We start from the raw sequence: 13828 nt of genomic DNA on the forward strand, positions 1-13828 counted from the left end.
TTAAAAGTGAAATATTCCCACACTGGGGCTGTGGCATTTGGCTTAGAAACCATTGCTCTTGTGCCTTCATTCACTCATGACCCTAACTTGTGCTAACGCTAACCTGGAGGACTGTAACACTGTATCAACTCACTAGCAGCCCCACCTCCACCTAATGGGCCAAAGAGGTTGAATGGCTGAGAGGAGGGTTCACTCTCACCATTAATTCCAATAGAGAACCAACGTGCCCAGAAGATGAAGAGTGAACCCTCTTGTCATCTAGCGTGTGTAATAAAGAGAGAAGAGAAAGAGGAGAACAAACAGGAAAGGCACATGTCAATTTATTAAGGCCAGCAAAATTGCAGACTTCGATTTTATTTATCATTCGATTCATCGATTTATTGATTATTGTGACAGGCCTACATGTTGCGGTATTTGTCTTATTTTGCACCAACAGTGTTTATTTGTGAAATGCATCCAGGGGATTCACAGTAAGATAAGCATAATGCATTCATTCTATACACGACATGTGACCTGACATTAGAGGAAAGAGTTGCTGCCAATATTGGTATCGGTTGATATCTGTATCGGTGATAAAATGTGGGACGATATTGATATAGCTCTTAAAAAAGAAAAAAGGATATCACATTTCTTATTAGCTTGACAGTTGTTTGATGACTGTGTTTCATTAATCATCATTATCTTAAAATTGGCATCATAAAATTTCTGTTTGCTAACATTCTAAGAACCTTTGATAGCCTCCCATTGTAGTTGGGAGGGCAAGGCGAGGAGCAGACTGCAACAGAGAGGAGACGTGAATATGAATGCGTGAATATTACGTGAATATGACGCCCCAATGAATGAGAAATTTACATTTCTCATTCATTGATAAAGGTAGAGCGATACGCCATCTTTGAAAGGAGACTGCATCTGTTCAAGTCTCTTTAAAACGAATGACTTTTCTAGGCACTTTTTTGTTATACACTAGGTCCCCAACTTACAAACATCCGACTATCGAACATTCGTGGATACGAACACAAGCCGACTGGTCTATATTTTATTTTATTTTGCCTTGTATTTGCTCCAACAGTATTTATACTGCTACTGTACATGCTTGACCAGTAGAGGGCACTGTGACACTGCTAATGGGACCAACAGAGGCAGCTTTAGAGCTAATGGGACCAACAGAGGAAGAGTTAGACGCTGGGGAGATAAAGCTAAATGGAAAGCTAAATTATACAACCCGGACAGAGCATGTGATTAAAGTTTAATTCTGCTTAATTCTACACCACCCACAGAACACTACCTCTTTTAGAAGCGTCTAACGACGACGCCGATTTGTCTCATCCTCCTCCACCACGACGTATGCTCGACCATCCATCCATTTTCTATACCGCTTCATCCTCATTAGGGTCGTGGGGCATGCTGGAGCCTATCCCAGCTGACTTCGGGCGACAGGCGGGGTACACCCTGGACTGGTCGCCAGCCAATCGCAGGGCACATATAGACAAAAAACCATTCACACTCATACCTATGGACAATTTAGAGTCGCCAATTAACCTCACCTGCATGTTTTTGGGAATGTGGGAAGAAGCCGGAGTACCCGGAGAAAACCCACGCGCACACGGGGAGAACATGCAAACTCCACACAGAAATGCCCAGGAGAAAATCGAACCCAGGTCTTCCCGATCTCCAGGCTGTTCCTGTATTGGCCAACGTGCTAACCACTAGACCACCGTGCGGCCGTATGCTCGACCACTCCTCTTAAAGGTAAATAACATTTATCATTACGTATTATTATATCATTTTTATTATTGTTTTTTTCATTAAATTATCCTCGTATAATATTACTACTGCAACCAAACTCATATTTACATACATACACATATACTGTATATGTATACATGTACAGGTAGTACCTATATCATTGGTAATATTACCTTTTCCCCTACTTAAGAACAATTTGACATAAGAACGGTCGTCTGGAACCAATTGTGTTCGTAAGTTGGGGACCCAGTGTATATCAATATTTTGATATGCCACAATAATGCAATGCCATTTAAATGAAAATACCTCAAGCTGAGGGCTTTTCTCAGCAATTTTTAGGTGATTAATTTGTTCAATTACAGATCCTAATTACTTACAACTTTCAGCTTTTTAAATCTCTTGACAGCACTAATTCTGATTAATACAGTACTTGACTGTATTTTTCTTGCTCACTAAATAGTTAGTGTTTTTATATTTTAATGTGTGTCACTTTCTCCACTTACATAGATATCGTAATGTATTGCAGCTGATTTTGTTTATAATTGTGATATTACATTATTGTTGGGAAAATATTGCAATTCCATACTTCCCATCACTATATTTGATACTTCTACAGATGAAAGTCTATTCTCTGAAGACTACAAACAAGTTATGTGAAATTACAAGCCAATTATGTTTCAATTTTCAAGCTTGATGGTCCAAACAGCAGCGAGCTTCCTATCCAAGTACCTTGACATGCCGGAGTAGTCAGCCTCCTCCTCCTCACAGCGCTCGTCCAGCTCCCTCAGGGCCTGAGTCACATCCTCCTCCCACACTGAGCCACAGGTGCTATCTGGATCTGGGTCCGGATCCGGTTCTAGATCCGGGTCAAGGTCTGGCTTGTTCTCCGCTTCTACCGGTAGATGCAGAGGCAGGACCATTTGGGGTTCCTCCTCCCCCTCACAGACAGACCCCGGTGGAGAGTCTATGGCCGGCGGTGGAGGGGGGGCCGGGTCCAGGTCGTCCTGGGGCTCCGGGGTCTCTTGGGGGTCCTGAGCCTGATCACCAGGTTCCTGAACATCCGGGAGCTCACACAGCTTGGGGGGGTCACAGGGCAGAGGGGGGGCACTGCAAAACCCCGTGTCCTCGCTTACACTGCTGCTCAGCTCATCCGCTGCTGCCACGCCGCCGGCATCCTGCAAATCGTACATCATTAGAATCATTAGAGGGCGACACGGCCTCGTTATGGTGGCAGATCTTAAAGTCAACCACAGAACACAAACCATCATTAAGACCTTTACTTAAGAAACCATATTAGGCTCAATGATCCAAAGGCGGGATGTTAAAGTTACCATTTTCACTTCCTCAAAGATCATTAACCATAAGCTAATGCCTCCTGTGGGAATCCAAAGAAAAACCAGAGGGGGGAATCACTAAACATGAGCCAATATTAATCTATCAAAAAAATGCCATTTAAAATTGGACCCCCGTGCCAATAAAACAGGAAGAGGAGGAGGATCCAGCCGCAGAGTGGATGAATGAGATCTCTCTCTACTAATTTATGACGCAGAACCACACGTAACAGTGACAAAGCAAATTCACAAGAGATTAATATATTTATATTTAACTGCCACGACCCATGAACACACATCACAGAGGAGCGACGTGTGGGTACGTTAATCACAATAATCAAATTAAAGCTCTTATAAGACTTTGTTGGTTGTTGCTTTCCTCAGTCTTCCCTTTACAGTCTAATGCATTCAGAAAGGCAGAAGCGTGGCAGTCGGCCAGTACATCACTGGGACGGCAGCTATATTACAGAAAGCTTTTAGAAGTGGCCATCCTGCAGGGAATGAGTAAGAGTATTGATGGTTTTTTATCTGGGGCTCATTACGCTAAGAGCCGGGGCTGTGATGATTGGGGGGGGCGTGATGTCCTTGAAGTGACATTGAAAGCATTGGCCAGATTAAGAGTTGCATTAAAAAAAAAAAAAAAAAAAAAAAGACATTCCAGCAGCCGGGAACACCTCCTGGACAATTAATTCACATTAAAGTATGGGAAAGGAGTTTCCTTCCGGGCAAAGATAAGAGTGATGCTATCATGATAATACACTGTGTGCACAATTACCGTAATTTCCAGACTACAGAGCGCACAAGCATGTAAACCGCACCCACTAAATTTTAAAACGAAAAAAGATTTGTACATATACTGTATAGGCCTCACCTGTCTATAAACTGCAGGTGTCCACGTTGTAACATGGGATATTTAATACACAGAAAGATGTTACGTGGAAATAGTTTTTTTTACTTTTGATTAAATAAACGCTTTTTTCCAAACAGTGCCGAACAGTGCATATAACTTGGCTAGTTAAACAGTGCCAAACGGTGCATATAAGATGGTGAGTTAAACAGGAGCCTACCAGAAAAGTCATTCATCGTCGTCCTCCTCCTCCTGAGAACTAAAACCACTGAAGCAGTCTTCTTCAGCATCACAATTGAACAGCCTCATAATTCCTTCTTCACACAATTGTCAGTCTCTCTCTCTGGTTGTTGCTCACTTTTGTCTCGAGGCAAATTAGCCACTTAGCTTGAGCTATTCTCTTCATCACGCAGTAGTTCAGCCTTTCAAAACCCATTGGTGATAGTGGATGGTTGGCAGTCCAAGCAGTCCAAACAGAAGCTGTAGTAATTCTACACTTGATCAAATTGACTTAAGATATGCCAGAGATCACTGCATAAGACTTCAAAAAGTGATATTAGTTTCCACTTCACTCATCTACAGCACTACTTCCTGAAGCTGCACTCTAAGCGTCACGGGAAAAGATGCATTTAGCCATAAATTAGTCGCATCGCTGCACAAGCTGCAGGGTTCAAAGCATGACAAACAAGTAGCGGCTTATACACCGGAAATTACGGTATTAGGTGAGTATTTAGAGAGTATGATGTATATTTTTGTGCATATTTTCCAACTCCGAGCTATATCAAGGTGGGGGCAGCTTCTTTTCTTCAAGCGAACATTTCAATGACTCTGAAAAGTCAAACATTTGATGCGACATTGGAATAAAGTCAAAATATTAAGAGAAAAAGGTTGTAATTTTATGAGAATAACATTGTAATATTATGAAGAAAAATCACATAATCTTAGTAACATATAGTTATTAAATATAAAATATTAAATAATAATATTAAAAAACACAGTCTGGAGATCGGGAAGACCTGGGTTCGAATCTCCGCTGGGCATCTCTGTGTGGAGTTTGCATGTTCTCCCCGTGTTAGCGTGGGTTTTCTCCGGGTACTCCGGTTTCCTCCCACATTCCAAAAACATGCAGGTTAGGCTAATTGGAGACTCTAAATTGTCCATAGGTATGAATGTGAGTGTGAATGGTTGTTTGTCTATATGTGCCCTGCGATTGGCTGGTGACTAGCCCAGGGTGTACCCCGCCTCTCGTCCGAAGTCAGCTGGGATAGTCTCCAGCATACCCCCATGACCCTAATTAGGATAAGCGGCATAGAAAATGGATGGATGGATGGATGGAATATCACTAAGGAGCCAATGAAACGTTTCCTTGCAAGAAACCCCAAGTAGGACAAAAAAACGCAAATGAACTATCAAATATTTGAGAAGAATCACCAGGTGAAGCTATCTGGAAGCCATTATCATCCATAAATATTAGCATTCATCTTTAAGGCCTTCAAGAATGAAAGAATAATTACATACCCCCCTTCCTCACCTGACCTAAGCCTTGTAATACAGTAGTCGCCCAATAATTGTGCAAATGTAGATATCCTCCTAAGAAAGCCTAAGACAAACCTAGTTTTATTTTCTAAGGTTTATTATCATTTTAGATTGAACAAGAGCACTTTAGTTGTTCAGTAATTTCAAAAAATGAATCCTCAACAATAGACCTTACCTAATAAGTGTGCACTGTGTATGCAACCAAAACCTTTGAACAACAATTCCAAAATCTACGCCTTGAAGAATTATTGACTTGAACATAAGACGACCCCTCATTTCCAAGACATGAATCAGGGCTATTGGATATCCTGCCCACAAACACAGATTGTCTATAATATACAGGTACATCTCAATAAATTAGAATATATTTAAAAGTTAAGTTCTTTCAGTAGTGCAATTCAAAAAGTGAAAAAAGTAGATTCACTATACAAAAAGTCAAAGTTGTAATATATATGTATATATTAAAGGTCAAAAAGTTCAATATTGTAAACTACTGGTTCGAGCTCTAATCAGCAAATGAACTGCAAAAACTTCCAGAGCCTTTAATTGGTCTCTTCTGAATTGAACTCCTGAAATCAAATAACTTTTGCACAATATTGTAATGTACTGAGGTGCACTTGTGTATAGAAAAAGATGGTATCATATATATATAACAGCAGCGCTGCTTACTAGTAAGCAGAAAGCAGCGCACAAAAACACATTTTTGTCATCAAAAATGGAGAGGTGTGATTGCCATGTCCACGAATGATGAAGAAAACAATAGACTTGTGGTGGTAGGACCACAAATACAAGATGACCCATCTTTATCATCATCTTATATCCGGCTCAATACAGTAAGTAGTTTTGAAGGCAAAACGAGCAAGGTGTACCCAGTGAAGTACATACTCACCATTGTTAGTAAATGTGACAAGTTAGCTTTTCATCACAAAAAAGTGAATGGTGGTTAATGTGCTAGCGGGTGAGGTTGCTTTACCCCACGTGTCATACTCACACATGCATCCGTGACGATTAAGGCGGTGCTGTCCGTTTTCACAAGTTTTTAAAATGGAGGAGTTGGAGTGGCGTGTTATTGGAGGTGAGCAGTTACAGCTGACCTGAGGTGAGTCTTGGTTTCATCTCTCCCCAAATCGAAAGCCCCATGACAATAATGATTACCCACGAAGCACTAACCCCTCAGCACCCGCCAGTGCAGCATGAAGCAACAGAAAGAAGCGGCAGAAGCAGAAAGAAATGTGCACCCAACACCAAGCACCCCCAAAACAGCATCCCGAACCTTCAGCCAGTCTCGTCTGAATGTCAGACCAACAATCAAAGCATGGTCAAGGCAAGTGGAACACAGAACAAAAAGAAGGAACCACGAAAGCTGAGCTAGAAGGCGCCCGAGCACCACAATTTGTCACTGTTCCCCACTGATCGCACCTCAGGCAGCTGGCTGCTGGTGCTGTCTGAGAGGGCCATCTCCAACATGGGGCTATCCGGCCGAGGGAAGGAAGGCAGACAGGGGAGGAGCGCAGGCACCGCTTCCTCAGTCAAGGCGCTGCTTGATGACTCTTGCGACTGCTGCAAGGAGTCCACGTGGTTGGATGCTGTGTCGTCCGTCGCAGAGTCGCTGTTGAGCTGGAGGAGAAAAAACACGTGGGGATGTTAGCATCAAAGCATCAAATATGGCAACACTACATGGACTAAAGTATTGGAACACCACACAAGATACCAACAGGAAGTGAAAAGTACCATATTGACCTGAATATAAGAGGAGCCTGAATCTAAGACGATCCATCTTTTTTGCGACCTGGTTTAGGACAAATACCATAATTTACGGTGTATAAGCTTCTACTTTTGTCTTAAAATTTTAACCCTGCAGCTTATACAGCGGTGCGGCTAATTTATGGCTAAATTCTAATCTTGGGACATCTCCTTTACTTCTGAACTACTGCTAATTAAATACTGTGCTGCTTGCGAGTCAGTGAGGAAAGGACAGCTCTTTCTTTAACAGGAGCCAATCACGAGCTATCAGTGCACTCACAACAAGCTTGTCAACTCATTGGAAATCACAGAAGGTCATTATATATAAAAGTATAGCAATATTAACAGTCTGACTCAGTGTCATCTTACAAAGAACACTAAGCTCATCGCACAGCAACTTGACACTCAAAAGTTATACCTGAGAAATATACAAACAGGTACCAATACCAGTTTAAAATGAAAAAACAACAACTATTTTACCCACAACGCATTGCGTCTGAGCAACACATTCATTGGTGCCTGCCGTGGCGCCGCAATGTCAGCCTCCCTGTAGGCTCATATGGCTCCCTCTGCTGGACAGAGGCAGCATTGCAGCACCATCCATCTATTTTGTATGCCGCTTGTCCTCCAATGAAATGCTTTGTTCAGACACAATGCATTATGAGAAAACTTCCAAATTGTTTTTTTTTCCTTTATTTTTTTTAAACTCGTATTGGACATGCTTGTATATTTCTTAGGTATACCTTTTGAGTGTTAAGTTGCTGTGTGATGAGTTTAGTGTTCTTTGTAAGATGACACTAAGTCAGACAGTTATATTGAGTAATGACCGCCTTCAATTTCCAATGTGTTGACAAGCTTGTGAGTTTTTTCATAGCTCAGGATTGGCTCCTGTCAAATAAAGAGCTGCCTGGTCCTCACGAATTAGTGCACACCACAATATGCCATTTTATGATGTGTACATGTGCGGCTTATATATGTACAAATATGTTTTTTCCTCTAAATTTAGTGGGTGCGGCTTATACACTGATGTGGCTTATACACCAGAATTTATGGTATTTTTTTAAGACAAAATTAATATTTTTTTTATGTTTGTCATGGGACCAAAGCCTGCACAGTAAAAACATACAGTGGAATATTGGTTAGCATACGCCCAGATGAGTGTATTTATGTTCAAAATGCCTGTGAATATTCTCATTCATACAGGTCATTGTATTCTCAGGGCAAGAATCGATCACAACTGGACCGTTCAGGTTGTCATTGAACATGATTCACCTCTCATCAGAGCAGGCTTCATCAGTTGCCGAAGTAATACTATGTCAGGATGGTAAATAATGGAGAGTTGGAGTCTGGACTGTGAGATTTTTGGGGGGTGAATTTGTGAGGTCACAGGTCACAGATGTGGGCCTGTTGGCTAATTAATGAAATTCGAGTTCATCCCGGAGGTGTCTGACAGGCTCCTTCCACACCAAACTCATTCTAGCATGCCTTGGTTGCAAAGTTGTTCAAAATGTCTATGCCCTGAGGTGAGTTTCAATCCATTTGTCCATGTAGTGTACATACATCAGTGTGATGGGTTCATGAACTTATCCACAAATCCAATTTCATAAAAAAATATTGTATCTGTTTTCAAATGGTTTAATATGAAACATTCTGTTGCTACTATGAACACACTACTGCATTTCTATGCTATGTTATGTTATCAATCAGTGTGCTCTTAGCCAAATTTTTACTAAATATAATTTGTCAGTGTAATATTGAGCTTTAAACACTGGGCAACACTGTGTGGTTAAATGCAAATAATAAATAATGCATATAAAGCCAGTAATTTAAAAAACTAATAATGCCAAAATGTGAAAAAAGCAGCCAAATGCAAAGCAAAGAAAAGTTATTCAAAGATTACTTTAATGATTATATGTTTCATTGTTTCTTACAAACAGATCTATTACATAAACTACGCTGTACTTACCTACAACACAAATCTCAGAGTACAAGTTGCACTATTTTTAGGGGGGGGGCACCTGTAGCACTACGCTGACCACCAGCCAAGAAGCAAGCACCAAGCACCACGTCTACACCAGCAGCATCTCAACAGACACTCCCTCATACAAACAAACATAGTGGCAGCAGGCTGTGTAAGGAGCATGGCTAGGGCAGTTTTTTTTTTTTTCTGGGAAGGGGGCGGTTAGAGTGAGACTTACAAGGCCAGAGCGGGTGAGAATCTGGCTAGCGCTCAGTACCTCCTCCTCTGATGATTCATCTGTGTCCTCATGGTTGGTGAGGTTAAGGCTTGGCGTGCTTCCTGCATATTGACACTCCTGCAAAGACGGTGTGTCCCCTTTGTCCATGCTCTCCAGGGAGCGGCGGCGGACGCCCCAGTTGAAGTTGTCCATGCTCTCCCCCTGCAGGACGGTCGGGGCGAGAACAGACAAGGGACTTGAAGTGATGGTAAATCGGATTATGAAGGATGTAATAACGTACATGACGTGTAGACATACTCTTGTGCATTTCATAATGAAACACACACACACTCACACACAAACTGAAGCTTTGTGATATTATATCCAAAACAAAAATAAAAACACGAGACACAAAGACAGCAGGGCAGCGGTCTCTAAATCGCTTACATGTCCACAGACTTACCTGCAACTCCTTGTGGCAAAAGAAGAGAAGGAATATAAGTGTTATTAGACCAAAAGACAGTGATCAAATGTTTGCCAATACAGAACTTCGGACAGTCAAGACATTTCAAGATTCAACAATCCTAATCAGACCACCATAAATGCTCCAATTGATGCCTCTCTTCAATTAACCATAAAGTCTTGCTGCCGGATGAGTGGTCCACAAAAGCAAATACAGTCAAACTTGTCTACAGCGGCCACTAGAGGGAGTCTGCAAAAGTGGCCACTATAGACAGGTGGCCTCTATAGACAGGTTGGCGTCCAGTTTGAATGTTGACCAGTAGAGGAAAAAAAAGAAAAAAAGGGGGGAAAAAATAATGTTGACCAGTAGAGGGCACTGCAGACTGCGGATAAAAGTTGTACAGCACTACTAGGCTTGTTATTATCATGGTCCATGGTTTTAATCCTGAACATGCATGAGTCAAACAGGAGCACATCACATAGTACAATTCACAATTTTGCATGTCCAAAAAGGAGTAGGAAGAAGCAAAGCTTATTTAATCCTACCCCTCATCAGTTTCACATCAGTTGCAATACATTTATTCACCTCTTGTTCTTCCAAGTGTACTTTGTAGGTCTACATGACAATGTAGTGCAATCATAGCCAAGGTTTTTACTTACTAAAAGGAAGGTAGAGGCTTAATAATAACTGATAGAATATATCCACGACCCACAGAACAAAGCTGTACTAGTAATGTCTTACGCTTGTTTTTTATATTTTACCTTTTATACGGCAGTGTCATTACAGCTTTAGTTCATCAGGAAGTGACGGGAAGTTACGGTGGGCGTCCCGAGCAGGAGAGCTAGGCTCAGTGCTAGCTGTGAGTTTCGAGAGAGTTGGGAAGTGTGTTTTATGTTGGCATGGATGTAAAGTCCTGCAGTGTTCTCCGCTATTAATAAAGCCATTAAAGTGCATCGGCGACGTGAGTCTCTCCTTCCCCACAACAAGCGGCATTACAGTATTGACCAGTGCACACCAGGAAATACTAGGAAATAAACGGTGTCATTTCTTACAGGCATTGGCTGGACAGCTATGTAGTGGGGCTTGTTTAACCTTTGCCTTGTGGGCAAGCAGGAAGGAGAGACGATGCTGAGAGATGTGTGTGTGTTCTGAGCTGCTGTCTGGTGGCCGCGTTCAGTAAATAAAGTTGGCAGAAACAACAGGAGAAGTTTCCTTCTTTGCTTCGGAGCTGAATAACACTGACAAGTTAACAGACTAGTAGCAAACGGAAAAGAAGACGGCTTTTTTTTGTGTCGAATACAGAAGATGAGGACTTTGATGGATTTGTGGATGAGGATTGATGAAAAATAACGTGAGGACATTCTAAAATACTTCAATTAAGTACAACCGAACTCAGTTTTGCTCCCGCTGCCGCATGCATGCTAGCGTATGTTTATTTTTTTTATTGTAGCGTCGCTGGGAGCACGTCCTGTTCCCAGCCTAATTAGCGGTAATGTTTTGGTGCAAATGTTAAATCTTAAAGTTACATGTTTGACCAGGAAATAGCAAGCTCAAAAGAGGACGGCTTTTTTATGTGGAACAACTGACAGTTTGTGTGGATCTTGTGAATGATTGTGACTGAGCTAGGACTCAGTAATTAAAGTCTACACACGACGGCTTCATTGATTGAAAAACGAAACTTTTTCGTGCATGAAGCTTCTACTTGAGTCGGTAATTTGGCCGCTATATGCAGTCAGATATTGACCAAGGGAGACAAAATGGCTGGCCACTGGCCGCGTTGGACAGGTGACTGCTATACACAGGGTCTATAACATGTAAATTTGCTGGGGGGATTTTTCAGTGGCTGCTATAGGCAGGTGGCCGTTCTATAAAGGTGGCCGCTAAGACAGGTTTGACTGTATAGTAATCCCTTGTTTATTGCGGTTAATTGGTACCAGACCCGACCGCCATAAATGAATTTCGGCGAAGTAGGATTCCTGATTTATAAATGACATGTTTTCGTAGATAGAGCTCTGAATACCTGTTCATGACCTTCTGCTTATGGCTTTTAATATAGCCCTCTAGACATACCTACCATCACCATTACACTCATGTCTGTTGAAATAAATGTCTTCCGGGCGTGTCGACAGGAAGTGATGTTAGAGATTCAGAGTTGAGCTTTCGCTGGGGTATGGCCACAACAGTACGATGATTATTATTATTATTGTTATTATTGTGCCTGTTGTGAGATAATTCAAATCTGTAGTAATTGTTGTTGACAGCGATCAAGACTGGTGCGTGTTATTAGTGACACCTAGTGGCCAGTGTAGACTATAGTCCATCAATGTCCTTGAAAGGAAAACTGCATCATTCACAAACATGAACACATATTTCTTTCCCTTTTCTGTGTGTTCTAACGAGAGAAAACGAGTTAGCATGAGTTAACAATGCACATCATGGGAGGTACCTATTTTGACAATAAAACCCTAACAGTGTTCCATTTACATGACTGACGTGTATATTAACCAAGTTACAGCAATACACTAAGTCCCCAACTAACGAACACAATTGGTTCCAGACGACCGTTCTTATGTTGAATCATTCTTAAGTAGGGGAAAAGGTAATATTACCAATGATATAGGTACTACATGTACGTGATGAAGATAAGACATATAAAGTTCCAAAAATACATAACTCAGTCTGAATCCCCCCCTCCACAATCGGAAATGATATTTATGTTGAAAGGATGATTTATGACTCTCACCTCAGCGTCCTCCAACTCCACATCCAAGAAGTCAAAGTCTTTAAAGACGCCAAACTGTTGCTCGCTGCCCAGCTCTTCTCCCTGCACCTCCTCCTCTCGCGCCACCTCCTCCACAGTGGGGATCAAGCTGGTCTGTTGGTCCACTGAATCCAGGTCCTCACTGGAGGGAAACACCACCTGTGTCGGGGAAGAAGAAAGCAGCCATTCATTCATGCTAATTCCCCACACATATCATCAACTGTAAACAGAATGACAACATTTCAGAACAGCAAATTGACAGAGACCTTGTCTGAGGCCTTAGAGTAGGAGAGGAGTCTTACAGATGGATTTTTGGGAATGCCAGACTCCGGACCACATAGAGACAGAACATTCATGAGTCTCTCTCTGGTTCTTCTCTGTAACAAAAAAAAAGCACTTTCGAGGGAAATCCTCTATTTCCAAGCTGATGTTTGTTTTGTACCTGAGAGAGTTGAGGCCTCTTCCAACTCACTGGTACCAGGCCGTTGGAATTAGAGCCAGACGACGTAGAGGACGTACTCCTAGTGACAGCAATCACCTGTGGCTTTCCATTGCGACTCGCTGCGCTACGCTGATCGCCGTATTTATGTCCTATAATTGGTGTCTAGTGACAAAGTCACACATTTGTCAGATCAAGAAAGCTAAGACAGGAAATTTAGAATAATAATGAGGAACGAGAAGTATAGAGGCCGACCTCTGATATATCAAAGTGGAAATCCAGCGTCTTGCCGGGCAGCTCCTTGGAAGAGTTGTTAAATATGCGCGTGAAGGCAATTTCCGGAGAGCCGCAAGACTCTGTGCTATACGAGCGCTGCACGTCATCTGGGACAACCAGGCTGGCCGAGCGAGACACCACCAACTTCAAAATATTTTGCGCCTCCTTCCAATGTGGGCTCTGTGGAGATTTTTTTTTTTAAGCACAGAAAGATGAGGGAATTCAGGAATGCGAAGGGAAATATTTTCCCCTTCAAAAAGCCGAACCCTGCCCTGCTCAGAGCAGTTAAAAAAAGCAAACAGTACAACGTGGAGATTAGCAGTGCACGAACTACAAAGCGGCAATTCTGCTAGCAGGCTAGTAAGTTCGGGGCCCTCATGGTTATGTGCAGTAATTCTATAAGACGATACGGTAAAGGATGCTAAAAGGTTCCGCAGAGCATCCGCTCTGTGAAGACAATGTCCCTGTGTAGTACGTTATTATATACAATTTGTTTCAGGTGTTCAGTA

General features: G+C 42.0%; 1 protein-coding gene across 11 annotated transcripts in view; it reads right to left on the minus strand.

Moving 5' to 3' along the window:
- Nucleotides 1–13828, minus strand: part of fryl (furry homolog, like) — a 108322-nt gene that overhangs the window by 14702 nt on the left and 79792 nt on the right. For 8 of the 11 annotated variants that reach the window (XM_054788773.1, XM_054788772.1, XM_054788774.1 and 5 more), the window contains 7 exons: nt 13299–13499; nt 13047–13208; nt 12871–12981; nt 12587–12763; nt 9402–9602; nt 6880–7077; nt 2476–2921 (listed from right to left, as the gene is read on the minus strand). In XM_054788773.1, coding sequence (XP_054644748.1) covers nt 2476–2921; nt 6880–7077; nt 9402–9602; nt 12587–12763; nt 12871–12981; nt 13047–13208; nt 13299–13499 — 1496 coding nt within the window. Of the gene's footprint in view, nt 1–2475; nt 2922–6451; nt 7078–9401; nt 9603–12586; nt 12764–12870; nt 12982–13046; nt 13209–13298; nt 13500–13828 lie in introns of those variants that run through there. The other 3 variants (XM_054788768.1, XM_054788776.1, XR_008572610.1) reach the window with 3 other exon arrangements.

This window comes from Dunckerocampus dactyliophorus, chromosome 10 (genome assembly GCF_027744805.1).
Source record: "Dunckerocampus dactyliophorus isolate RoL2022-P2 chromosome 10, RoL_Ddac_1.1, whole genome shotgun sequence".
In the NCBI taxonomy this organism is placed as follows: Eukaryota; Metazoa; Chordata; class Actinopteri; order Syngnathiformes; family Syngnathidae; genus Dunckerocampus; species Dunckerocampus dactyliophorus.